General features: G+C 39.6%; 2 protein-coding genes across 4 annotated transcripts in view; one reads left to right on the top strand and one right to left on the bottom strand.

Annotated features, from left to right (window-relative positions):
- LOC147330462 (lumican) overlaps positions 1–20,227 on the top strand; it is a 32,748-nt gene extending 12,521 nt beyond the window's left edge. For 2 of the 3 annotated variants that reach the window (XM_086292010.1, XM_086292009.1), the window contains 5 exons: positions 5,958–6,076; positions 16,928–17,259; positions 17,413–17,737; positions 18,023–18,340; positions 19,381–20,227. In XM_086292010.1, coding sequence (XP_086148136.1) covers positions 6,052–6,076; positions 16,928–17,259; positions 17,413–17,737; positions 18,023–18,340; positions 19,381–19,532 — 1,152 coding nt within the window. In that variant the 5' untranslated portion in view covers positions 5,958–6,051 and the 3' untranslated portion in view covers positions 19,533–20,227. Of the gene's footprint in view, positions 1–5,957; positions 6,077–13,672; positions 14,052–16,927; positions 17,260–17,412; positions 17,738–18,022; positions 18,341–19,380 lie in introns of those variants that run through there. The other variant, XM_086292011.1, reaches the window with a different exon arrangement.
- fmoda (fibromodulin a) lies at positions 1,586–5,433 on the bottom strand. Its single transcript, XM_086292012.1, has 6 exons — positions 5,277–5,433; positions 4,348–4,737; positions 3,605–3,727; positions 3,365–3,505; positions 3,014–3,281; positions 1,586–2,728 (listed from the first exon to the last, which is right to left on the bottom strand). Exons 2-6 carry the CDS (start codon positions 4,708–4,710, stop codon positions 2,577–2,579), a joined length of 1,047 nt encoding a protein of 348 aa, XP_086148138.1. The 5' UTR covers positions 4,711–4,737; positions 5,277–5,433; the 3' UTR covers positions 1,586–2,576.
- Positions 20,228–26,456: the final 6,229 nt, after the last annotated feature.

Genomic DNA, 26,456 nt, shown 5'->3' with positions numbered 1-26,456 from the left:
CACATGTTGTCATTACTACTCTCCACCATAACTATACACAAATCCTTCTTTTATTGAAAGCAGAGCTTGTGAGTTTAAAGCTGTGAGCAAACAGTATTATTGCCCAGTGGCAGTTACTCAGACAGTGTGAGACCTTTAGTTGTTCTCTTTTCTCATTGTACCTGTTTGCAATGGTCTGTACCTGAGTTCTCTGCTATTTTGGTCACTGACCCTTAGCCACAAGTTAACCACAGAAGTCATTTGATATACATTTTACTGTGATGATGATCCTGTGGTGTTTGTTCACAGACTACAGTGGAAAAACATCCTAAATTTAGACATTATGTGTCCTCTGACCATCCCACATCTGGTGAGCTGACGCTTAGAGGGTTAGGCCCTGATGCAACAGCACGTCATCGTTAACATTATCAGCATTACAAGTCCATCCCAGAAAAATATTCATTTGTAACATAGCAGACATAATAAATGTAAAAAGAAAAACATACACTTAAATTGCAATGGAAGGCTATTAAGATAGAGCTAAAAGGAACTAAAGAGAAACGTGAGAAGAAAGAAGAGTCTTAGTTTCCCTCTCGAGTAAAGCCAACCAGCCTGATAAATATCTCTATAGCCATGAGAAAATCGCCTTAGCTGTTTAGAGGAGCAATTAGTCTCAAGAATTCGGGTTAATGAGGTACAATTTAAAAAAAATATAAATATTTTAAGGAATCCAATGACTCTTCTTTGTGCCAGTATCCCCTTAAGAGCTTTCCTCAGTGTTATATTGGGCAGCTTCAGAGTTTTGACTCCTTGTGGTTTCTCAAGGAAACTGGTTTCTGTGGGCACCTTGGGTTAAAAGTGTAAATAAGCTATAAATGAAACACCTCTTTATCCTGTCTATTACTATGTAGAAACCTTGCATCAGGCCCTAAAAACCCTCACTGGTGACTGATACTCGCTTCATGCTCATGTCTGTTATTAAACCTTTGAAATAAGTATGAATTTAACATTGAGAGATAAGATCAACATAAACTTTAATTCAAAGACTTCAAAGACACTTTTCAGCCACGTTTGAAATTGCAGGAGGAAATGCGAGAGAGACCTTGAAGTGGCTCGACCCCAGCGTCCCGGATCTAACTTAAGTGCTAGGTAAATTATTTTAATCCCCCAAAGTTCCTGCTCCGTGTAGTAATTTTCAAAGAGCACAAACTTTGCAGGTGGAGCTTGCAGGAATAAAGCTTCTTTGATTGGTTGAGTGTCTATTTACTGTGTTCCTCTCTATTCAATTACTGAGGAAGTTTGTTATAGCAATATGTGACAACTCAGCAGCCTGTTATCTCAAATAAAATGTATCCTGTAAATGAAACACTATTTAAAAACAACACTTAAAGCACCGTGAAACAGTGAAGTGAATATAACTGATCAAGTCTGGGAAACCTTGAGTTTTTATTATTTAAGTTGTTATAAGGAACCATTTGAGGAATAGCTACAAAAACTTTCTCCTCGGATCCCAGATCAAAGAGAGACAGTTCATACTTTTGACTGATCACCTCAGTATTGCATTTCATCACTGGCTGATCAATATAGGACAAAAATGACACAGATCTTTATTAACTTTATTTATTCTGCAATGGGTTCATGAACAAAAACCCTTTGTCAGGATAATAATTAATCCATGCAATGTTTACATAGATCCTAATTCACAGACCACGAGCCCCACGCATGTCTGATTTACTACAGTACGATATCCATATTATTTTTTTCTCATGGAACAGAGACATTTTCTGTTTCTCTAAGAAAATTTCACTGTGCAAAAAGACGATCTTAAACAGAATCAAGCTGTCACAGCATTTTTCTCTCAGAAAGATAAACTAATATAACCAAGTGCAATAACATATTCTCATGCAGTAGACACCATAATAATGTTTTAGTATTCTACATATGATCTATATTTGAAATTATATATTTCACAGTATACAAACCGTTATTTAGCACCTTATTATACAAAGCAATAAAACACATGGAGGAAGTCCCGAAAAGTTGATTCTATTCATCTGGACGTAGCGTCCCCAACCTTATAAACAGGTTGGTGACGCTACGTCCAGATGAGACTGAAGAAGTCACTTGAATGAGTGACAAAATGTTTCTCCCACTAAAAATGCTACGTCCACATGAACAAAATCAACTTTTTGAGATTTCCCTACATGGATGATTGCGCATGCATTAAGACACGTGGAGGAAGAATCATTACAGCACAGTATGCTGTAAATAGGATGAAGGTCAGAGAACCATTCCTGAATTTCATTCAGGTTCTGTTGTTTTTTTGTGATTAAAGGCTCATTTATGGTGTTTTATCCTTGTAAATCTGAAATTTCAATACACGAGAAAAAACAGGCTTTCATTCTTTCTTTCTTTCTTTCTTAACTGGAGGAATTTCTAGTAAAGCTCACAGTGATGCTCTCTGCAATCACTAATAACTAACTCACTACCTGCTGTAGATATCAACTTATATCTGCTGTAACCTGTTTTTTTTTAAAAAATAGTCCTGCTGTAGGTGCATGTGGTGAACTGAGCCACAGACTGCGTTGTGCACATGCTTAGATCTCAATGTCGAGAACCTGGCGCAGACAATGGCTCACGTCGGTGGGGATGTCCACAAGACTGAGCTCGTTTCCATCCAGTCGCACCATTAAGAGTCTGGAGAAATTTGTCACGTCCACAACACTGCAGAAGCTACCCACAGTAAACTCTACAGGCAAGAGAAAGAGTGGAGACAGCGATGAGTTCACTTTCATGCAAAACTGTAAAATGGCAGTATAACTGTATAAATCACCCCAGGAAAAGACATGTCCAACATCTCATTTCTCAAAATCCAGCAAACAACTTTTTGTTCTCGTTTAATCTAAGTGGCAGTACATATACGATCATGAACTTTCTTATTACGAAATCAACAAAACTGGCTTAAAGGTAGAAAACTGCATGGTAATGTAGAGCATGACGATTAAAAAAATGATTTCTTCAAAGAAACTCTCACCTTTGATCTGATTGGCTTGCAGGTAAAGGTATTGCAGCGTGGTGCTAACTGAAGGAATTCTCTCCAGTTTGTTGAAGCTCAGGTCCAGCTCCACCAGCCCAGACACGTTAAACGTGTTAGCGGGGATGCCTTTATTTGTTAGCAGGTTATGCGACATCCTAAAATACTGTAGCTGAGAGAAGAGGCTCAGGAATCCCTCAGGTATAGAGTCGATGGCATTGTACTCCAGGTAGAGCTGATGCAGGTATGCAGGGAGCGGAGCTGGGACCTGGGACAGTGACACAACATCTCTGAACGAGATTACCTTGGTTGCTTAATAATGCATTTAGAAAAAAACAGATAAACAATTACCTTTGTCAACTTGTTGCTACTGAGGTCAAGCAGTGTGAGGGAGTTCAGCCCCTTCAGTGATGAGCCCACCTCTGAGAGAGCATTATCATGAAGGTACAGGATAGTGAGGTTATCCATTCCCTCTAGGTCTGCAGGTGACACCTAGGTAAAAGTGGCAATAGCCGTAAAGCATATCGTAATGTCTCAACTGATGTTGGACTAAAACAGGAGGGCTGTGAATGTGAATTTTTGAAGATTTACCTTCTCAATCATGTTGTTATCCATTCTCAGGTCTCTCAGGCAGAGGGGAAGGTTTGAAGGAATGCTGGTCAAATTATTGTATTGTAGATATAAACGCTCAAGTTCCCCCAGCTTCACAAATGCCTGCAAAATGATCAAGATGAGCAGGTATAAAACCCAAAAAGAAAAATCATCCTAAATTATGTGGTGGTTTTACAATAAAAATGATGAAAGGGGCCTTTTCAGAGCACAGATGCATTATTGTCGGTTGTGATATTGAAATGATATTACACTACATCTTTTTATGTGTTTGCAAACGACCGGCTAAGTTTCAACTAGCATTCAAACTGATGGTTACAGTGCGTGAATGTGCGTGATGTGTTTTTCAGTGTGTTTCACTGGAGAAAGAGACTTTATGCTGAGGGTTGTAGACCACAAGGTTTGTGGCTCTGATGTAGCAAGCTGCTGTCTGGTTTAGTGTGAGCATGTGCTCTGCTGATCACACTGCTTTACCCATACATGTTTCAAATTATAACAAGTTTATTATATGATGACAGAAAACTAACCACAATATTTATTCATGTTTTTTCCCCCTTTTGGTTTCTTCTTTTCTTTAAAAAAACAGGTAACACAGGAAATTAACTTGAGGATTAAGAACAGACAGCAATAAAAGAAAACCGACTCGGGCTGTTAGACACCTGTCAGCCATTGTACCGCTATTTATAGTGATGTGTGTCTGGATGTGCCTATGACTACGTGTTTACCTTCTTGCCAATTGATTCAGATGTCAGCTGGTTGAAATGCAACATAAGCCACACCAGATTGGTTGCATTGCTTAGAGCCGAGTCAGGCAAAGATGTGATGGCATTGTGTTGAAGATACAAGTATTTGATATGGGAGGGAATCGGTGGCACGGTGGTAAGGCCTCGCCCATTACAGTACATAGCAACGGGGAAGGAAGAGGGGCAGTCACACTCGTCAGGACACGCCGACACACTGTATGCTCTGTCTGCATACTGGGAGCCATAAAAGTATCCTTGGCTCTGCCAGTAATTTGTCCAGGAGTTCCATCCATGGCAGAGAACGAGGGGAATCAGGGCAGACAAAAGGAAAATCACCTGACGCATGATGGAAGGAAGTCACTCAAATCTTAACTGTAATGTAACACAGGGAGAACAGAGGGACATGCAGTGGTATTAAAAAGGCCAAAAAATAGAAAAAGTTATTCACAATCACCAAAATGTTCGAGATTTATAATCTTACAGATGTTTTAGAACGTTTTGAAATGCTCAAACATGTGAAATTTGACATTTAAAAGAACAAAAAAATCTTTCAGAAGTATAACTGCCAACTTTAACTAAATCTGTTATTCTTCTGTCCTACTTAGGTTTAAGGTGCAGTGCAGGCATGGACTTCATTTGGAAATATTGCTGCCTGCAGGCAGTCACATTCTTACTGGTCTTAGTCCACAGGGAAACTCAGAAAAGCCTTTCCTGGCTTTCTTAAACCTTCCATGAATGCCAGTTTTGTAATATTCACTCTGTTACCTTAAAAATTAAGGTAAAACATTCAGTGATTATTTTTCCAAAATTATTCTACCCTTACTTCTCATTTAGCCTTGTATAAATCTCAATTTAAAAGAAAACAAAAAGATTTCACACACTTGCATGCACACACAAACACACACACCTACCCGATCAAAGGCACTGGCCCTCTTGTCCCCCGCTCTCTCTCTGAGTGAGTGTGCTCAGGACTGCAGGGTGCTCTGACACACACTGTATGAAAAGTATTTTCTCCCCTCCCTGCTCTCCGTTCCGTCATGCTAGCCCCCTCCACACCCGTCTGTCTGTTCTTGTGCTTTTGATTACTTCCACCCCCTTGTCCAGTTGCCCGCACCCCATTGCATTTGGTCGGGAATGGCCCACAGCCCACTCTGAAGCCTTTTTTCTCCCCCTCCAGTGTGAATGATGTGAGACGCAGTGGCTTTGAGGGATTGTTCCCATCTGCGAGCAGCACATTCAATCCCTCCGTTTCCTCATTTCGAGTGACCCCCTCTCTTTCTTCACAATAAAGGGTAGAAAAATAAAAGTCATACATAAGTGGCAATGATAAAATGATCCAACTTTGGTTCATATGGTGCAAATGCAAATACCTGTGAAAGACTAAAATGAGTAAGAACTTGATATTACATATACTTTAGCTGTAGCACTGCAAAGAAAGTGGAAGTTTTGTTATCGTAGTTTATTGCAGCTACAAACATAAAATCGCAGGTGTGCTGTTAGCAGGTGAGACACTCACCAGCCAACTGTGTAATTTGGAATAATGAAAAGCTGGATAATTGGTTGTGTTTTTTTCTTCTTGCTGCTTTTTTTAGGAGGTCATCATTACAGCTGGAATAACTCAAAGCAAGCATACCTTCATCAGCACACACCTGCGGGGTTTTTTATTGTGATCTGTGTGGGGAAACGATGCAGAGAAAGAAGTACAGCACAGGTCAGTTTTGTTGTAACAGTACACGGTAAAAACCTTGTTACGCCTTGCATGTGATTGTTTTGTTCTTTCGTAGTTGCTTCAGTGTGCTGACAAGTGTTTTTCCTGTGTTGTGTTGTAACGTGTAAGGCGTTGGTTTAAACATTATTAAACATAATAAGATAACCTTAAGACAGAACCTAGATGCCCTTCGACCTACATAAGTTTTGTTTCATTTTTTTTTTACATGGGTGGACCCAACTCTTTCTCGTCTACAACAAGCTTACATCTTGTAAAGGGTTAAATGAAACCATGTGTGACAGTCTCTTTATGTTGTCTGTCTGGTTTCAATGTGGGCCTCTTCCTGCTTCTCTATGTTCTCCAACTCAGCGTCCATAAGAACCAGTGTTTCTACTCATTTTCTGCCCTCTCGACATCTTTTCAATCATTGGTTATTCTGAACTTCTATCTCTTCTTTCTATCCCGCTTTTTCTCTCCTCCTTTGATGTAAGCTTGGAAGATCTATAATTTTTCACTAAAATATTATATTTACACATGGTGATGAAATCTCTGAGCTTTAACTATATGAAGGGAAAGATTTTTTGGAAACACATGAAAATATAAACAGTTAGGTCCAATATTTGTTGGGAGAAAGACAAAATATCTGTAGTTTTGCCTCTGCTCACCACCACACTGGATCGCACAGTCAACGTGCTTTCAGTTTTACTTTGGAGGGTTTTTCAGATGATTTGCATGAAGTTTTTTCTTGCAGCTTGCTTCAGGTCATTATCCATTTGCACTGTGGAGCTCTGTCCAATCAGTTTTGCAGAATTTGACGCAATCTGAGTTGAGAGTATAGCGTTGTATACTTCAAAATTATTCTGCTGCTTATATTAGCAGTCACATGAGCAATAAAAACTAGTGACCCAGTTCCACTGGTAGCTATATCGACGTTATAACGCTGCCTCCGCCATGTTTGACATATAATGTGGTATGATTTGGGTGATGAGCTATTATTTCCTTCTTCAGATTTTTCTCCTTCCATCATTCTGATAATGATCTTAATCATAGTCTCATCTGTCCATAGATTTGTTTGCAGAGCTATCCGGTTGTTCAGTCTAACGTCACTAGCCGTGTCTGGACCTAAACTCCGCTGCAGGTCCATATATCAAACGATCACTATGGCATTACTGAGAGTTGAAACTGTCTAAAGTCTTTCATCTTGAATAAAATGATCAGCGTTCTGCTCTACCAGGTGTAATAATTGAGTTTAACATCCGGGCATCCATGAAAACGAAATTTATGACATTTAACGGAGTTAGAAGTTAGCAGGGAGTTAGCTCGCTAGCTTCTATCTAAATACAATATAGCATGTCCTGACTGCGGGGTTTTGGAAACAAATTAAAAAGTACAGCTCTGTTATCACTTCCAGCATAAATGAAGACAGAAAACTAAAAAGCAGTGACGTTTGTAGGGTTACTGAAGTTGGGCTAGCTGGTATATAATGATGTGCTACGTGACCGCTAGCGACACAGCTATGTTAGCATAATATAAACAAGCTAACTTTTTTTCCCCACTCGATAAAAGTTACCGTGAGTGTTCTCGGTGGTCAGGAACAAATGTAATCGCATGGCAGGATGCTGTAAAAGGACCAAACTTCAGCCAGGAGAACAACTGAGATAATCCATCCACAATACGAGGTTAGTCATTCATATACTGCTGCATGGGCTGGGCTGTAGTTACATCCTAAGGTTTTAAAAACTGAGCTTAAATAAATGATTAGCGGTAATAAAAGCCGAGGGAGGTCAACAGTGATCACTGACTGTTTTAGGAGGTTTTTGAGATCAAATAGAAGAAAATACATAACATTAAACATGTTAACAACACAAAAGCCATATTAAACGCAGACTACTTTAGGCCCGGAAGTAGGATTCGTCGTGTCATCACTGAACAACCGGATTGGTTGTCCTAAAAGTCGCTAGAAGTCGCTAAATGACGTCATCGCCTAATTTGCATAATTGGTCATGCTAATGTACCTGTAACCTATGTTGTTGGAGAGAGAAATAACCTCGTGGAAGAGACATAAAGTGAGTAAAAAACGTCCTAAATGCATTTAGAGTTTATTTAGAACTACAAATTAAATTTCTTTTAGCAATTATTGTTTTTTTTAATGTCACAATTCCAACCCTGCTCCTTTACCTGGGCTTGGACCGGCAAAAGTGACCCGAAATAGGCACTCTGGTGGAGTTACTTTGTGTGTGTGTTTATAAGTAGTTCTAAACCTTGTGATCCACAAAACAGCATAAGAGTAGAAGAAGAACTGACTGCATTACAGCACCCGCTGCTTGTTGAGAGTAAAAGCGATACGCGCTTTCACGTCTTTTTTTAGCGACTTTTTTTTTGAGAAAAAGTCGCTAAGGGGTCTGAAAACTCGCTAAATATAGCGACAAAGTCGCTAAGTTGGCAACACTGTGGTGCATGGGCTGGGCTGTAGTTACATCCTAAGGTTTTAAAAACTGAGCTTAAATAAATGATTAGCGGTAATAAAAGCCGAGGGAGGTCAACAGTGATCACTGACTGTTTTAGGAGCTTTTTAACATTAAATAGAAGAAAATACATAACATTAAACATGTTAACAACACAAAAGCCATATTAAACGCAGACTACTTTAGGCCCGGAAGTAGGATTCGTCACGTCATCACTTAACAATCAGATGCCGACTCATTTAGATGTTTTCTAGCAACATATAATCTGGCCTCCGTGTTCATGAGTGGAACCAGTGATTTGTTGTAACGACAGACGTAAATTGACTAAGCAGGCTGTCATGAGAGCGAGCAACCTCCATAAATGCAACAAGTCAAGGAATAAGCTTTGTTTTGTATCACATCTAACATAGCAACTATTGAACAATCTGTACATGTTGTCACATTCAGTCTGACTCTTTTTAAGTCAACATATTTCCCAAAATGATAATTTTGCAATCCATTTATGTAGCTTTTAGAGACTCATCCAGAGTCTGTTGGCTGTTCTTCCTGTAGCCATTGCATCCGACATCTGACAGTAAAAAGCTTTCTGAATCAAAAAAAGGGAAGAAAAGGGTGACCAGATGTCCACATTGCATTACATCTAAGCCAAAAGTTTCTTCCCTCTTTCTTTTTTGTCTGCAGGCATCCACAGACAGATGTAGCATTGGCAAAATGTTTAAGCAGTCATATTTGTTCCTGTAAAATGTTTTAGTATTTATTTGATTTTAAATATTTCTCTTAAAACATCTGAGGAGTTGTGTTCAACACCTGTGAAGTGAACCAAGAGACCGATAATTAACAGTCAAACCCTAACATGAGGTTATAAGGTTAATAACTCTTGAAATACTGAAATCTGCTTTTATGAGATTGTTAGGCAGATAAAGTTGTGTGACTTTTGTGTGCATGCATGAGACAAAGATAACCTTTCTGTGCCACGGTGTGACACATTCTCAAGGTTACCAGCAGCTACCCTTGAAAGTGAGGGAAATGACTCAAGGTCTTCAAAGTAAAAGGGTAATCTGGACTTTGAGGAGCAACATGTCCAACCCCCACCCATGTCCCCCCGTCCCCAAACTGGGTCATGAGCGGCACTGAGCTAGAACTTAACCCTTCTAGCGCAGACTGTGAATGCCTGCTAATTTCTTCTTGTGCAAAAAACCAAAGAAATACCAAGAAACCAAAACACTGACAAAGAGATATCAGACAAGCCAAACGCCAGGCAGAAGTAACTGCAAAAATACACACGGACAACACACTAACTTCTTTTATCTCCAGCATGAAGTCAAACAGGAAAAACGCAGTTTGTTTGCAGCACGTTGCTTAAAATGAGCCAAAGTGCTCCGTTACATATGTATGGCAGTCAGATGTTCTCCCTGCTGGCTGAGGTAGAGATTCATGCGGCCCTCATAAATTTGCACTAATTTAAAAAAATCCTGTGTTTAATTGATAAGTAAGACGTGATGTTAGGGTTCCTGAAAAAGAAAGTATGGAAGAAGATAATAAAACAGTAGAGACGATAAAAGATTCACTACAGAATTCACTGCTACTTGTGATGCATTTTTTTCTTAAACTGCATAGTTTGCACATCTCTGTGTTTCTCATTTCCTGGACGCTAACCTTAACTTTTACATGCTTCACCTCATCCCTAATGATACACACACTCACACGAGCAGCATTAATAGCTCTTCTCAAGCATCCCTGATCTCCTCACTCCCTGCACTCCACTCCAAATATAGCTGCTTCTAACTTGTCCTCCACACAGTTCCAAATGCTGCATAAAATAATAACTGAAGGAAATTTACACTTAATAAAAATACTCTCAATTTCAAGGTGTTATGGTCTACTTGGACAAAGGGACTCCTTAAGGTAACTTGAACCATGGCACCCTAGGGCACAGGGGCAGCAAAACCATGCAATAGAAAGCAGATGTATACACACACATACACACATATAGATACATGCATGCACACACACTTCCACATAAACCATAAATCACAAACAGATGTTTAAATTTACACCATGTCGGGATCCTCAGCCTTTTCTCATATGGATAAAACGCACAGCTCTTTAAGGAAGTATGTTATAATTACGGGCTTGAGCAAAAATAGAAGAAAAAAAAAGAAGAAAAAGAACCAACAAAAAACATTTAACTTCTTAACATCTTGGCATAATTTTTTTTCAACCAGTGTTAAATCTTTTTGAGTTACACTGAGAACAGAGGCGTTGAATCTGCACTGAACGGTGTCCTGGTGACTCAGCATAGCTGCCTGCATCTTGGACTCCAGCTGCAACATCTGGAGTCCAACACTGTGCTTTGGCCCATAAACCTGCGGGGAAATTGTAACACTAAAAGAAAGAATATGTCTCCAAAAGAAAGTTACATGTCTTATAAGAACAACCAGGAGTTTTTGCCACATCATAATTCATCTGAAGTCTTTGAGTTGGTTATTTTTTTCACATTGCTAATAAATCACATCTTTCAAATAGGCCTATATTTGATTTAGTGGAATTAATGCGGTATGTGTGCTTTTGATATGTGAGGAAAGAGAGCCCTCTAGTGTAAGTGATAGGAAATTTAAGGATGTGTTCAGGAAGCTGTTGAAGACAATCCAAGAGAAAGGTGAGAAAGAGGAAAGCAGAATCACAACTTCCAGCTCAAACTATGCTCTGGTCAGCTGATAACACTTTTAAAATAAACATGTAAAGCAGACAGTGTTAAACAATTGCACAACCTAGGTTAAAAAACATTACGAGTTTAGAATGAAGAAAGTGAAAACGTTCAAAAAACATCAGTCACAGTGTTGTATTGTACATTCACTCCCCTTGAGACTTACGCAGACATGGTAACGTACATTTACTCACAAACAGGACGGTAGCTGGCAGGGACAAAAGACAATGACTCATTAATGAGGAAATTGAACAAGAGACTCCCAGTGAGTCACACTTCTACGATGACATTATGCCTTTTGTCAGTGGTTTCATAAATAATCGTGTAATGATCCTACTGTAAACAACAGACAACTGTTGATCTGACTGTCTCATTGCATCACATCATAAAAAACTGTGATACAGTCTGAATAATAGTGATAGTAACAATAATAATAATCTAGGATTATGATGAATAATGTGTGACATTATTTGTATCTAGTTTAAGAGCACTTCATTAAGCAAGGTGAAATTTCAAAACACTTACTATTTAATCTTATTAAAGCCATTGTCAGTACTTAAAAATACTCACATGAATCCTTAAAATATAATGAGTGTAAATGGAAATGTGAGCATTTCTACTCTTCTAAAAGAAAGGAGATTTAAAAAATATGCTGAACTTGTGTTTTTTTGGGGTTTTTGTTTTTTTTTGGGGGGGGGGGGGATGTTTGCACTGTGATTACACAGTGTTATTGTCACAGTTTGGAAGGCAGGAAGTGGACCCCAGTGTAGGACTTAGAAGATAAGACTTCGAACTCAGCTTTACTTTACAGCAAAACTCTAGGAGAAAAACACAGGGAGCACGGTGCAAGGAAACACATACCATGTGGAGAAGACACAACAACAAACAGACAGGACTCAGACAATAAATACACACCAGGTAATTAGGAAGATGGGAAACACCAGGGAACACCGCTGGAACTCATTGGGGAAGCAAGACAAGGGAAGCAAAATTACACACATGGCACAAGAGACGGGAGACTAACAAAATAAAACAGGAAATAAATAAACACAGATTCACAGATTCAAAGACTTGACAAGAAGGCACGGGGGACGCTGGAGAAGCATGAAAACTGAAACAAGAGATAGAATACAAACGCAAACACAAAGACACAGAGGAAATGAAAAAATGAAACAGCAAGGGAGACATAGCTGAACGGGGAGACAAAACTGCTTCGACACAGGAAAACAGAAGGACCAGATAGGGCAATATGGGAAGACAAAAGACAAATGCTGATGTCATTGGGACACCAAGGAACACAGAAGGGAACTAACTAGAACCAACCTGCATGTCAAAAGTAACAAAAATGACAAGAACAGAAATCCGAGGAATATACTGAGTCCATAAAGAGCTGCAAACAAGATTTTTAAACTTTAAAACACAGTGAATAAAATTAAAGCCACCACTCAATAGTAAATAAATATCAACATTAACAGGGACAAATAGTGAAACACTAATGACTAGCTAAATATAAAAACAAATTAAAGGCAATAAAGAATAAAGGTGAATATAGGTAGGTGAACATCTGTAATCCACAAAATGTGATCGAAACATTAACAGCAGAAAACTTAGAACCCAGGGTTTTATAATAACGCATTCAAAATCACCTCCTTGTGCACCATTTTCAGCAGGGTTTCTCCTCTGAGGTGTGTCAAAATGTAATCCTTCATCTTGAGTGGAAGTCGTAAGGAGGCAAAACTGATCGTGCTTGTGTGGCTGTGGTCTTTTCAGAGCAGCTGCGTGGCAAACACTTCCGATCAGAGATAGTTTCTGCTGAGTGCAGAGTGAACGTGGACGGTCGTATTCCTACCTAGCGTCGTTTCCACTGGTCTTGTCGCTAATTGTAATTTATACTTAATAAAAGCTTACAATGGTGTGACCGGAATGAACACTTAAAATCTGTTACGCTTGTCCACACAGTCAAAATAAAGTTTGGATGAGGTGTTTTTGGTTAAAGAACATGTTCTTGTAATTCTCCATGGTTAAAGTGAAATGATCCATCCCCTCTAATACATTTTGAAGCCCACATGAAGGATTGTGATTCTCCCTGGTTTATCCTAGAGGGAGCTCTTTGCATGATGTGATCAGGAGATCATTTTGCCTGCTTCTTCCCCACTGCCTCTTCTTTCTCAGCACAGCAGTAATATATTGCTGGAAAGGAATGTGGGATCGTTTTCTTCTCTTTTGGTCAGCTGTTTTCAAGAAGCTCTTTCCTTCAAACACACACACACACACACATTTACACACACACGCGCATAGGCACACACAGAATGGTCTCTTTGGCTCCCCAGGTACTTTGTAGCTTAATTGCCTCTAGACCGATCACATACTGTACCCCCACCACCACACACACACACACACGCACACACACACAAACACTCTCTTTCGAGGAACAATAACATATACAATTTGCATGCTGATCAATTCAAATCCAGTTTCCTCTCATTTCCCCCCTCTTTGTGCTTCTTTAGCGTACCTTCTCAGATCTTTTTGTGCATCTCTGCAGGCAAACACGTTTCCACTAAATGTACTGTTGTTACTGCGGGCTAATACAAGAGGAATGGAAGAAGTGAGTGTGGGAAGTTTATGAAGGAGGTCTGGTAGCGTTTGAAGCAGAGGAATGTGTCAGACGGGGCACATGCCGCCGGTAGCCTGAAAACATATACACATGCACACATCCCGACACACACTCATTCAAAGATCCCAAGGGTTTCATCACTGAGGATTTAGGACAACCCGTCTCCGTTTGTATCTCCTAAACAAACAGGTAAGTTTGTGGTTAGTTTCTAGTTTACCCCATTTCCTCTTTCTGCATTGAAGGCAAAACTGGAAATGATGAAAATCAGACTGTGTGTTTGTTTAGTTACAGTAAATCTCTTGGCAATGCTGCACTGTAAGACTCTAAGGGTGGAATGCAAATGCAACATTGCAACCATGCAGATCAAGTCAAACTTCCTGATGTTGCAAACATTTCTTACAAATTGCTATCTTATACGGTAACTTGATGTGTAATTGCGCATGCATGTGTAGGTGTGTCTGCATATGTGTGTGTGTGTGTGTGTTTGTCCTCTTGTGCACTTTATATGAAGGTAGGAAAATTTGTTCTTCTGTCTCAGATTTAATCAGTTTAAATTCGAAGAAATGTGCAAGCAAAAGCAACAATCTGCACACGTGGTGACTGAAAACCGTGTCACATACTTTTTCATTCATTTTATTCTATTTTAGTTTATTTCATCCTGCAAGAAAAATATTCACACAGACGATTTCAAACAGAAATTTATGTTTAACTTTTGAAGCTTCAGTTGGATAAAAGTAATTCATTTTCACATTGAACATTACTAAACAGTAATCAGAGATTGAAGTGAAGCACATGCTTCACTTGAGTACAAGTACAGATGCATGCATTAAAAAATAATTTTACTCCAGCAGAAGCACTGATTGAGCTTCTTTACTCAAGTAAAATTGAAAAAGTACTGGCTTTGAAATATAATCAAAGTACATGAAAATAGTTGAGGTTGACGATATTTCTGCCAGCTAATTTTTGCGAAGGAAACTGAAGCTCCTGCTGTATAAGGATAATAATAAAATGATATTATTAAATAGGAATTTAAACTTTATTTCAACCTAACTTTTAATTCTAATGAATGTGCTTAAACACTAGCTCTGTTTGCTCTTGCCTTCATTGTAGATGGGTGACTTTGCCTTCATGTGTAAACAGAAAAATGAGTAAAGTCAAGAGTTAAAGTGGGATTCAGTGGGTGTGGGAACCCTAAGCTAAGTTGCAGTGGTGGAACCTGAGAAAACAATCATTTAGAAACAAATCACAATAATTCATGTTGTGATCTCCAGTAGAATTTCTTTGTGTGCAGACTGTGATTAGCTTAGTGTTGCTGCTACTTTTGTGGATTTACACAACCGAGTTCATCAAGATATCAGCAGATGTTTCACAAACTATTGAGGCTGATTTCCAACCCTAGATGCTACAAAACTGATGTAAAGGTGAAAATTAGTGAGTTAATTTCATCAGTTCAATTTACTGTTTACTACCCTTGTTATACCTTAACACTGACCATGAACACCATGGCTGCTCTGCAACACAATGCATCACTAACCAGCGTAGCCTGCACTAAACTGCCCAGTGTGTTCATGCAACTTTTAAATAACACAAAATATAGATCAAATTTGCTGATGTTTGTTGAGTTGATAGAAAAATTACGTTTCAAAATAACTGCCATGTTACTCCATTTATGCTCCTTGATCTTAAGTGAGGCTCATGATACTGAGGTACTGTGATCACAGCATATAAATATCAACACCAGATATGCTGTCTAGATCATTCCGACCCACATTATCCCCCGAATACAGTGCTGTAATAGATGCATAAATTATGTTGTTTTTTTGTTTTTGTTTTTTCCCCCCATTTCTTCATATGCAATAAGCACCCGTGAAGGATACCAACAGTAGAGATATTTCTGTTACAAACAAAATAAAAGTAAAAAGGTGTCAGAAAAACAAATATTCCAGTAAAACACAGATACCTAAATTCTTAAGTACGTGAACAAGTATTGGTATTTCATTCATTCCATGTCCAAGTCTTTTTAAAGAAACACTCAGGAGGTTTACACTCACACACTTCTATTAATTTGGTGAATTTAAGAGAGACAGATAGAACAAGATTAAACATGAACTGTCACACCAGTGGCTCCTTGAGGCTCTTCATAAAAACAGTGCAGTTTAGGAAGTAACGTTCACATCACATCCCGATTTGACCTTGCAATAGTTGGAGAACTTCCAAAAATCTCAAGAGCTACATGTCAGACTTAGTATGTGAAATGCTAAAGTTCATGACTGCAAAATTAAAAAACAAAAAAAAACACTGAACAAGGTTTCTTTGGAAGGGATTTATGCAACAATGTCATTTTGGCAGACAGCACCAACGTGTAGATGTTTAGCCATAAAGTCCACCACTGCATTCAGCAAAAACCAGACACAAAATATCAGCACAAACACCTCATGAAGGGTTTATGATGTGGACTTGTTTTGCAACCACAGGGATTGGGCACCTAGCAAACATGAGACCATCTGTCCGACAGCTAAGGCCTGGCCCAATTTGGGTCATTTAACAGGATGATGATCCAAAGCACACCAGCAAATCTACAACAGAACACCCAAAATAGAAAAGAACCAAAGTGTTGCAATGGTGCAGTAAAAGTCCAGACCTCAGCTTGAAATGCTGCGGCAGGACCTCACAAGAGCTCCGCATAAATTAATGCATGCAAATCTTAGTGAACTGAAGCAACACTGTAAACAACACTGTGAGAGACTCATGAGGTCATACAGAAAATGCTACTGATTCATGGAGTGTGCTCAGTTTTTCAGATTACTGCATAGAGTCCTTTGAAAACTTTCTTTTTCACATGATTGTGAAAAAAAAAGATGCTTTGGAGCTTATATAGTTGAAGCTCCTCCTCCTATAATCTATGATGGAGCTCTTATGCCTGGCAGACCATTCAAAATTAACACTTACAGGTTTGGCTTATGGACATATTGTTCCTTTCTAAGCAGTCGTACAGATCATGACTTGTAAAACTACTTGTCAAATCTATGATGGTGTTCAGGTTTTTCTTAATGTTTCATTTACAGCATCACACATCCCCCCAGCCATGTCCATGGCTCTTTTGTGCTCTGGCCTCCTGTTTCTGTTGAGTGGTTTTCAGTCTGCTTCAGGCACATTTGTAGCTGATATGGACTATGGAGGCGTTCCTCTGTGGATTAACCGCCTGCTAGGTGAGCCCAGTGTGCTGAGTCTGCAGGGGCGAATGGACCCAGCCTGGTTCCGGGCTAATAATCCGCAGCTCTGCCCTGAAGAGTGTGACTGCCCCATCCAGTGGCCCACAGCACTCTATTGTGACCAGAGAGCTTTAGCACACATCCCTGACAGCCTGCCCGACAGAACTCAATACCTGTTTCTACAGGTAGGACAAACACTGTGTGCATGTGTTATCTTAAAGTGGTCTAGTGGAAACCAACTGAGGTTTCTCCTCAGTTTCCACTACAATATATTCTATATGCTTTTCATCAGTATTAAATGACAAAATTCCTCAGGTAGTGAATTGCATTCTTATCAGGGCAACAACATCTCAACCCTGTCCTCTTCCGTGCTGGCCAACGTTACTGGGCTTCGATGGCTCATTCTGGACAACAACCAACTGGAGAGCGACAACCTGACGCAGGACTCTTTGCAGAGCCAGACCCAGCTGTGGTACTTCTTTGCTAACCACAACCACCTGAGTTCAGTGCCCAGCGCTTTACCAGCTGGACTCAAACAGCTGCGACTGGCCTACAACCAAATCAGCAGCATCAACCCAGAAGCTTTCCAGAACTTGCATAGCCTAACACTGCTGCTGCTGCAGGGAAACAGACTGAATACCATCACAGAGGGAGACCTCAGAGGTAGCGTAATGTGTCATTTCCTTTTGTTTGTTCATGCACACTTTACTTTAAACACGTATGGCTGGAAAATAAGAGAGAGCTCAGCCTGATACTGCTGACAAAAAAACAAACAGAAAAACAACTCGGTAATTAAAAGAAATTGTATTGTACCTAAACACTGCCAGGAAAGATAAGAATATTTTTACGTGTTCATCTCACTAGGAAATGTTTTGTCCTAAAATCTATTTTAGCATCGGTGTTATGTTTTGCATGTTTGTGTGTGTGTGCATCACTTCTGTCATGTAGGTCTGGTCAGTCTGAACCTGTTGGACCTCAGCGGGAATTCATTTTCAACCATTCCCAGGCACTTACCTTCCTCCGTTGAGCAGCTCTATCTGTCAAACAACTCTCTCACTGGACTGGATGTGGACAGTTTTGAGGGATTTCTCAACCTTAAGTATCTACGCCTAAGTCACTGTGGCCTGCAGAACCGTGAGGTCCACTCGCAGGTCTTTAACCACTCCAGCTTGGTGGAGCTGGACCTTTCATATAACAAACTCACTGCTATTCCCACAGTCCCCACCACCCTCCAGTACCTCTACCTGGAGGCCAATAAAATACAAGGTGAGGACTATACGTTCAGCAAAGCATGCACAGACATTGTAGAGGTGTTACTGACTTCACGTCTCCTAATATTTCATACATGTTACCATTCAACAACACAAAGCCCTGCTGTAATAGAGAAGAAATGTGGAAAGCTTTCACAGCCCATCCCGTTTAAAAATGGGCGGCTCTCCTTGCTGTATGCAGACATGGGAGGGGCTGGGTTTGGATGGTGAGGCAAGTATGAAGGCAGAGGGACAGAAGGAGAGACAAGGAAAGAAAAGGAGAGAAAGGAGGGTGGAGGTAAGAATAGACGAGGGGATATTAATTGGTTAGACGTGTGGAAAGTGGAGCTAGTGAAAAACAAGTGAAGGGAGTGCTATGGCAACATCTGTGATGGATTCGAAGGTAAGAGTGCCAGATGAGCCAGAAGCACATGCTGTTCCCCTCTTCAGTCTCCGCTTTCCTCTCTCTCCGTCTGCTCCCCATCAGTTTGATTTTTTTGACTTTTCAGCCAAAACCTGACTCACATGACCATTTAGCGGCAGAGAACTGGCACGCAGTTTTGGTTTAGCCGTTCAAGTTTGCTCTCATTTCTGAATGTGTGATGCAGCAGACAGTGGGGCTGTGTACCAGCGAGACAGACAGACAGCAAAATACTTCCACAATAACATACACCTCATCGTCTAGCAAGCAGCCTGACTGCTACTGCAGTCTTTGGCTGCCAAAGCGCACGCTCTGGCCTGAAAGACTTTTTACTACTGAAATGGCTCAGAGAAATATGAAGAGGGTGTTGTGGTTTCCTCTGTCTACATCTTTACTGCAGCACCTGTAAGATGGTAAATGCAGACTCTATGGGAAGAGGACGGATTTCTGCAGATTGCACAGTTCAACTTTGATCTCTGAACGTGACAAACACATGGCACATGATGTGAAACTAGAGCTCTCCAGACTGGCTTGGTACCTATAATGTCTTGGCAAGACAGCATTAATCACATGGTTGTGACTCTGGTGAATAGAGATTATGAAAATAAAAATACCTTTCTGTCTGTTCACCACAGAGTTCAATGTGACCAGTTTCTGCAGAGAGGTGGGACCTCAGTCTTACTCCAAGATGAAGTTTCTACGATTGGATGGAAACAAAATATCCTACCATCAGCTGCCTCCTGACTGGGTGTTCTGCCTGCGAGTGCTTCAACGCATTTACGTCTGACTCTACTTTTTGAACACAAAACCAACACAGGGGTGCTCTATGTAACTGTCAACCCATCAAACCTCCAACCACGACTCAGCATTTCAATATCCATAATGTGAACTCTAACAGCCCAGCTTTAAAGCTTAAAACCAGAGAAGAGTCTGATTATGTGTTCAAATATGTAGATACGCAGCCAGGTGGTGGTGGTTAGAGGAAAACTGACCTTCAAAAGATAGCAAAGCTTGAACTTAACCCTAAACCAGTGTTATTTATTGGTAATGACAGAGGTTCTGATCAAACCCTTTCTTATACTGCCACTGCAGCCTCGTGGCTTTCTCTCTTTTCCAAGTTCTGAATCATCAGGTTTTAAACATCTGTTTGTTATTAGTGAATAGGAACAGTGACAACCCATCTCATTTTTGAGTTTACTGAACGATGTGCTCTGGTTAAACTGAGCTGCCCTTGGGCAAAGGAAGCACGTATGAATGGCAAAATTCAGTAGCTTTCCCAGGAGCGGATCTGACTCAGCTAGCTGCACCCTGTTTAACAGCCACACCACACCATGTGGAGCTGGGTGGAAAATGAACATGAAGCATGCTTTGACTTTGTAAACCTCTTTATTGTTAGATTCTTTAAATCTCAAGTCAACAACTGATTTCCATGATAAATAAAATAAAAAAATATATACATATACATATACATCACATGCGTACCTGTCTTTTTTTCAAATATACAAGCAAAAAATAAAAACTCAGTATGTATAAAATTTGTGATTTAATTTTTATGCAGCTACATCATGTCAGCAATGTAATAACTACAAACTGTCTATTTAAACTTTTCAATCTCCCCACAGTGATGTCAGACCTAATAAAGCCTAATGAGGAAAACACAGAATACAAATGCAGTGAAGACCACAGTCCTTGGGCTGTTTCTCGATACCTCGAAAGTACTTATTGCAATTAGACTGCCACTTGTGCACAACATTTCTGCACTCTGTTGTCATTTCCCTGTTTATTATGCGTCTAATCAGCTGATCAGAGCTGGTGGTGGTGAATAACCTTGACTGGCATAGATTTCAGTGAGGCGAAAGAAAAGATGTAAAGATGCCGATAGGTGTAAAACTAGTGTCTCGAGGCAGCTGGTGTTCTATTTGCACTGACAAAGTGGGTGCAATAATACTTTTCATTTTCTAGTTCTGTCACAGACTGCAGTGAATACTGAGAACTGTGTGGGAGTTACATTTGTAAAGATAAACACAAGGCCATCGACTCAAATCAGCACTGAATGTATGTATAATTGCGATTTTGGTATTTCCCCAGTGAATTATATACTGCTGACTATTATCAAATATTAATACAACTATTACTAATAATCTAAGATAAAGGAAAAGTATTTTCTGATAAGAGTCAGGTAGAACTCTCATAATCGTAATTTCCCTCATTTTCCAATCATTGTGACACAGATCATTTCTGAGATAGGTGCGTCATCAGTTTAAGAAAATTCAATTTAATTCAGTAAAATAAGCGGGAAAGATTCGCTTAGCATAAGCAAAGATTTGAAAACCTGAACTAGATTTGACCAAAAAACAAAAACAGCACACGACATGATTTCTTTAAGCGAATAAAATGAACATTTAATCATTATTAAAGTTTATAATACTTAAATACAGATACTCAGAACTTTAAAAACAGTACTTGGGTTTTTCTTTTTCTCACTAAATCCACTACCATATTTTCCCAGTGATGCAATTTCTTCCAAACGCTGCATGTTTTTGATGGTCTGAACATACTTGTCCAATGTCTGGACCCACTTTTACCAGAGTCAGGAGTCACTCACACAGACTTCCTTTGAGGGATGAGCATCAACCATAAAAGAGTGTACAAATTTGTTCCAGTGACAACCAGCCGGCAGTCTGCTGGCTACGTATGAAGTCATGGTGGAAGGAGACAAAGTGAAGCAAAAAGCTTGCTGGTTCTGTGTTGCTGTTGAGGGACTGTAAACACAATACAAAACCACATCATGCTGTCTTAAAGTAACAGTTTAACATTTTCAGAAACGTGCTTGATCACCTCCTTATTTTGAGTAACAGTCTTTTCAGAGCTGTGCTAATAGTCTCCACTTGTTTCCCTTGTTTTTGCTTCGTAGTTCATCAACATATTTAAAGGGACATCAGTCCTCTCATCGTTCTGTTATAAAAAATCAAAGCTTTATTTCCCCAAATTTCCACATATATACTGTTAACATAGGAGGAGGTCAAATAATCTTATCTTCTGTGAAACTTTAAAGATGTCAGCAGTTCTACAATCAGCAGAAAATATATTGATCTTTTTACCTCTTTTTGTTGTCACAAAAGTTGGGTTTAAACATGTAGGACTTGCTATGGCCATACCTGACCCATCCATCTAGCCCAATCTCCTCCCTGTGTAAACATGGTGGCTCTGTGATAAGATAACCTTAGATTCACCTTTGGAAATAAAGCATTATAATTATAATATGAATAATACAGTTCACTGTATTTACAGGTCTTAACTTGAAAGGCAGTCAGAGAGAGCACACCATCACTGAACCCAATAATCGACTGTTTTCTGACATATTCCTTCATACCGCAAAAATGGTGGGTGATATAAAGAGTTTTTAAGATGTGGTTCTGAGTCTGTGTATCAAAGCTGATTTTGATAGAGATCTTGGTGACGTATCACCTAACTTCATATCTGACAGCTATGATTAGCTATGACGAATTTGCTAATGTGCTAATAATAAAGAGTGGAAAATCAGTGTATTGTTAAATATCTTTTTTATGCAATCACTGTGCGTGATTAGCGTGCCTAATGCACTGACAACAGGAATTAAAGGCTTCCTCTTTTGCCCACGCTCCACCTCTCCCTTAACTTCTTGCTTGTAACCTGACAAAATGGTATTGTACATACTGCAACCTCCTTGGCAGATGTAATAACATGGTTGCACTAATGACCTATGGAGAGCGACTGCGGTAATAATCTTTACTTTTTTTAGCTTATTTTTTCTGTAAATCACTCGCCCTCCCACACTTAAACCAGACCTCTAATGTATTCCTCATTTTCCGAACCATGAAGCATGATGATCATAAATAAGCCACGTATTTATTGGAAGAAACTGCAATTTAAGGGGAACCACATTTAAAATATGGTGCATATTTTGTTAGAGTGAGCCATTAATAGTGTCTCTAAACCAACACCTGCACCTTCTTAGATGCAGGTGTTGGTTTGTGAGATTGCCAGATACAGAAGAGCTCACTGTGGAGCCAGATGACACGAGTTAACGCCCTAAAGGCTGCTTGAAACACCACTGAGAGAAGAATCAGCGACTGAAGGTGCTGTTGTTGGTGCACTGACTGCAAGTCACTGACGTGGCAAATGTCCTTCACTGCAAAATAATGTGTAATTTTTGCCTTTTCTACTTCCAGACTCACAGATTTGCTCAAAAGATGACCTAAACAAAGTGGAAAGATTGCATAATGGATCTGGAAAAATACAAAAGCAGCTCTGTGTATTCATTTTTTTCGGTTTCATGTTTGAATAAGTATTAAATTTTGTAAAGAGACTGAAAGCTCATGTTTGTTTAGACTTTATTCATAGTCAGGAGTATTATCTTTACAGCAGAACAAAACTCTGGCTGGTGAAATCGTTAAGGCTCTCACCATTCCTCTCCTCTGAACTAAACTGTGCCTTGGAAACCACCAGTCAAAACAATCTGCTATGAAGTTCCCTGTGGTGTCATAACAGCAACATAAAGAACTGCAGAGCTCAGGACGCTTCACATATCACATCCCCCTGCCCGCAAAACTGTCCCGTCAGGTGTTGGAAAAACTCGCCTCTTTGAATCGCCGATTTAATTCACTGCCGTCAATGATCTGTTTTACCATCGCAAATATTTCTGGATGGTTCCCAGCTGCTTCCTGATCTGTTCTCCTTCTTGATTTTGAGCTGCTAAGAAAAATATGTTAATGTAGGAACAGACTCCGAAGCCTTGGAGCAAGATTTCTCAAAGTGCTACAGAGTTTTATGACATTGTTTGTGTTGATTTTATAGTCACAGATTTTTCTGTATTAGTTCATTGTCACTGGCTCTAACCCATATTACACCACGTTCTCAGTGCCAAACAACAGAGAGACAGATGACAACTGAACACCGGAAATAGTTGAGAAATTAGCACCAAAAACGCACACTTCTCCCTCCCGTATTTGGCCGAGGAGAGTGAATATTGAACTTGAGTCATCGGACTCCACAGTCAAAAACTCAAATAAATGACAGCGTTGCATCAAGTGTGCAGGAAGTGTAATAACGGGGCTTTTTGCTAATGTGTGAACAATGTGGAAACTAATGTTATCTCTTATTGCTATTTGTTGTTGCAGTGAAACTGTGGGTAGAAATGGCAATGCATTAGCGCAGGATGTTGTCTTGCTTCTTCAGATAATATTTAAACACTTGCTGTGTTGTAGCTGACAGCTCAGACCACAGTTCATTGCACGCGATTGCTATTATGGTTAACTGAAACTAAACTAAAAATAAGATTAGATAGATAGATAGATATGAAATACCATTTTAGCTAAATTTTGAAAATGCAAAACGCTTAAACTACTTAAACAAATCAATAAAAATGTCTCACTGATGAAGGTTTCATGGACGTCTCTTGCAAACAGAGTCATCTGCTTTTGAAAAAGTTCAGTGTTTTTATTGTAATACCTGTACTGAGTTTCAAAAATATTGCCTCTGGCATATGCCCTCCATACAATAATAAATAAAAAGACTAAAACTAATGCTGATAGTAATAAAAAAAATTAACTAAAACTAAACATTTTACAACAATAAAAATGAAAGTAAAAGAAGAAAATCCATTCTGGAATCTGAAACTAAACTGAATTAAAAAAAAAAAAAAAAGAAATAAAAATATAAACTAATTAGAAAGTACCTCTGTTGAAGTTATACTTTTTTTTGTCAAACTGATGAAAATGAGGTAAAAGCTCCTCCTGTGGCTGTGTCCACATCTACAAGAGAATGAGGAAAGAAGAGAAGCTATGGGTTATTTAAATGCCAGTTTAACATAGCTGACTAAGTTATAGTGCCATGCCACGGTGCATTCAGAAAGCAGCACATCAGTAAGGTTAAATACTCACTGGGCCATTAGTTCTGGCTTATGAATGACTTTCCAGTTCATCTGAAAGATCTTGGGGTAAGTTACAAATCCTGTCACATGTTCTTCTACTTGTTTCACAGCTCTTCCCTGTTTGTCTTGTCTTAACAGTGAGGGGATGCTTTGGAGAAGTGAATTAACCCCATATTTAATCGGAAAAAGCCAGAGATTGGTGGCAATGAATTAACCGGATTGTTGCCAAAATATCAGCATCTCTGTCTTTATTTATCTTCAAGGTAAAAGACTGGCAGACTTGTGTGTCCATAGCTGCGCTGCAGGTTGTGTGTGAAGTACTTGCAGGATAGTGAATTGGGTAATTGTGTCTCTGCCCACAATTCCCCCATAAAGCCACTTTTCCTTAAATCTGTATTAAACAGTTAAGGAAAAATTATGAATGTGCTCATGTGCCAGCCCCCTATAGTGACTAATAGAGTAATTATATATAAAGCTGATGGGAACCGCCCAGCTGTGTGAAGAGTCTGTTGCTAGGCACAGATGGTAGCTTGGAATCCAGTGCAGACTTGCATGGGTCTGGTGGTTTTGGCGAGATGACTGAGGAAGCCGTTAGTTACATTTACAGGCCTGTTTACAAGCAGGACTAAGACCTCCAGCCCTCTCATTACACACAGACACACACACATAAAACTGCACACAGATGCTGATTGTGCTGTCTTGTCCTTCCTTAAAGGGTCCCTCCTATTGCATGTAGCGCAGTAAGAATTTCTTCTGTTACTTATGGCAGCAATTACTTTTTACTGAGACACTTTCACAAATAGGAATGGCCATAAGCTTACAGTAATGAGCCTCAGCAAAATGGAGGGAAATGCATAATGTTCATAAAGTTTCTGTTAGTGAGCCTGGAAGCTTCAGCCAAAGAAATGAGTAATAGCACATTGCTCGAACAAATGCCAAATTTGCATTTTAGTCTCAGCGTATTTTATTTATTTATTTTGTTTTTAAGATGCTTCAGAAAAATGTGTGCTCTAATGGATTTATTGCATTTATACTGATCAGAGTCCTCAAAGTTGTCATATTACTGAAAGGTATTGTTTATAACTCGGGGTCCTGAGGTTTTCTCACAATCCCTACGCCTGTCTGAGACCCATGTTTGGGCAACTAGTAATGCAGTACAACTCAGATTAAACTTAGCAATTGTGGTTTTCCTGTTTATTTACCTAAATGATACTTTCATTATCGTCTTGACTAAACATTACGGGAGACAGTAGGTGGAATGGGGGTTGAGGTTGCTTTGTCTGAGTGGGTAAAGGTGTTAAATGTGAGGTTTAGGGTCCAGGTTGAATATGATATACGTGTGTTATGTGTGAGCAGAGTTTGAACTCTTATGGGAAGTGTATCAGACATTCCTCATTTAACCTACGCAGCCTCACATGTGAAACACGTGCAACGTACCCAACACAGTAAGGCCATGTGCAAACATGCAGATAGCTCTAGCACCGGTATCACGCTTACACTTCATAAACACTTTTTTAATCTAAATGAATCCATCTGTGATTCAAAATTGGTGTCAAATGCAGACGTTAAGCATGTTCATGCCAGCCCACAAGTTCAAGCAGAGCAAGCGTCCAAGCAATGACAGCTGTGTCAAGCTTTAGATTTCTTAGCATGTTGAGACAGTGTGCATAATGTTAGTCAGTGTGAAGGCTACCGATGCACAATGTCAGGATCGGCTTTCACAGTGTTGTTGCTTTAACGCACGCCAGCTAGAAAGACATAAGCGACACTAACAGCAGCTTGATTAGCTGTCATTTCAGC

The sequence above is a fragment of the Aulonocara sp. 'chitande type north' Nkhata Bay genome, linkage group LG5, assembly GCF_057382095.1.
Source record: "Aulonocara sp. 'chitande type north' Nkhata Bay isolate Kocher_YH1m ecotype deep benthic linkage group LG5, A_spYH_male_GT1.1, whole genome shotgun sequence".
NCBI classification, from domain to species: Eukaryota; Metazoa; Chordata; class Actinopteri; order Cichliformes; family Cichlidae; genus Aulonocara; species Aulonocara sp. 'chitande type north' Nkhata Bay.
This window is presented reverse-complemented; position numbering and strand designations above follow the sequence as displayed.

Coding starts and splice junctions, on each gene's coding strand:
- fmoda (XM_086292012.1), bottom strand. CDS start 4,710: ATGCGTCAGGTGATTTTCCTTTTGTCTGCCCTGATTCCCCTCGTTCTC. Junction 3,728..4,347: donor CTGAATCAATTGGCAAGAAG/GTAAACACGTAG, acceptor ATCATTTTGCAG/GCATTTGTGAAGCTGGGGGA. Junction 3,282..3,364: donor GTAGCAACAAGTTGACAAAG/GTAATTGTTTAT, acceptor TCACTGTCCCAG/GTCCCAGCTCCGCTCCCTGC.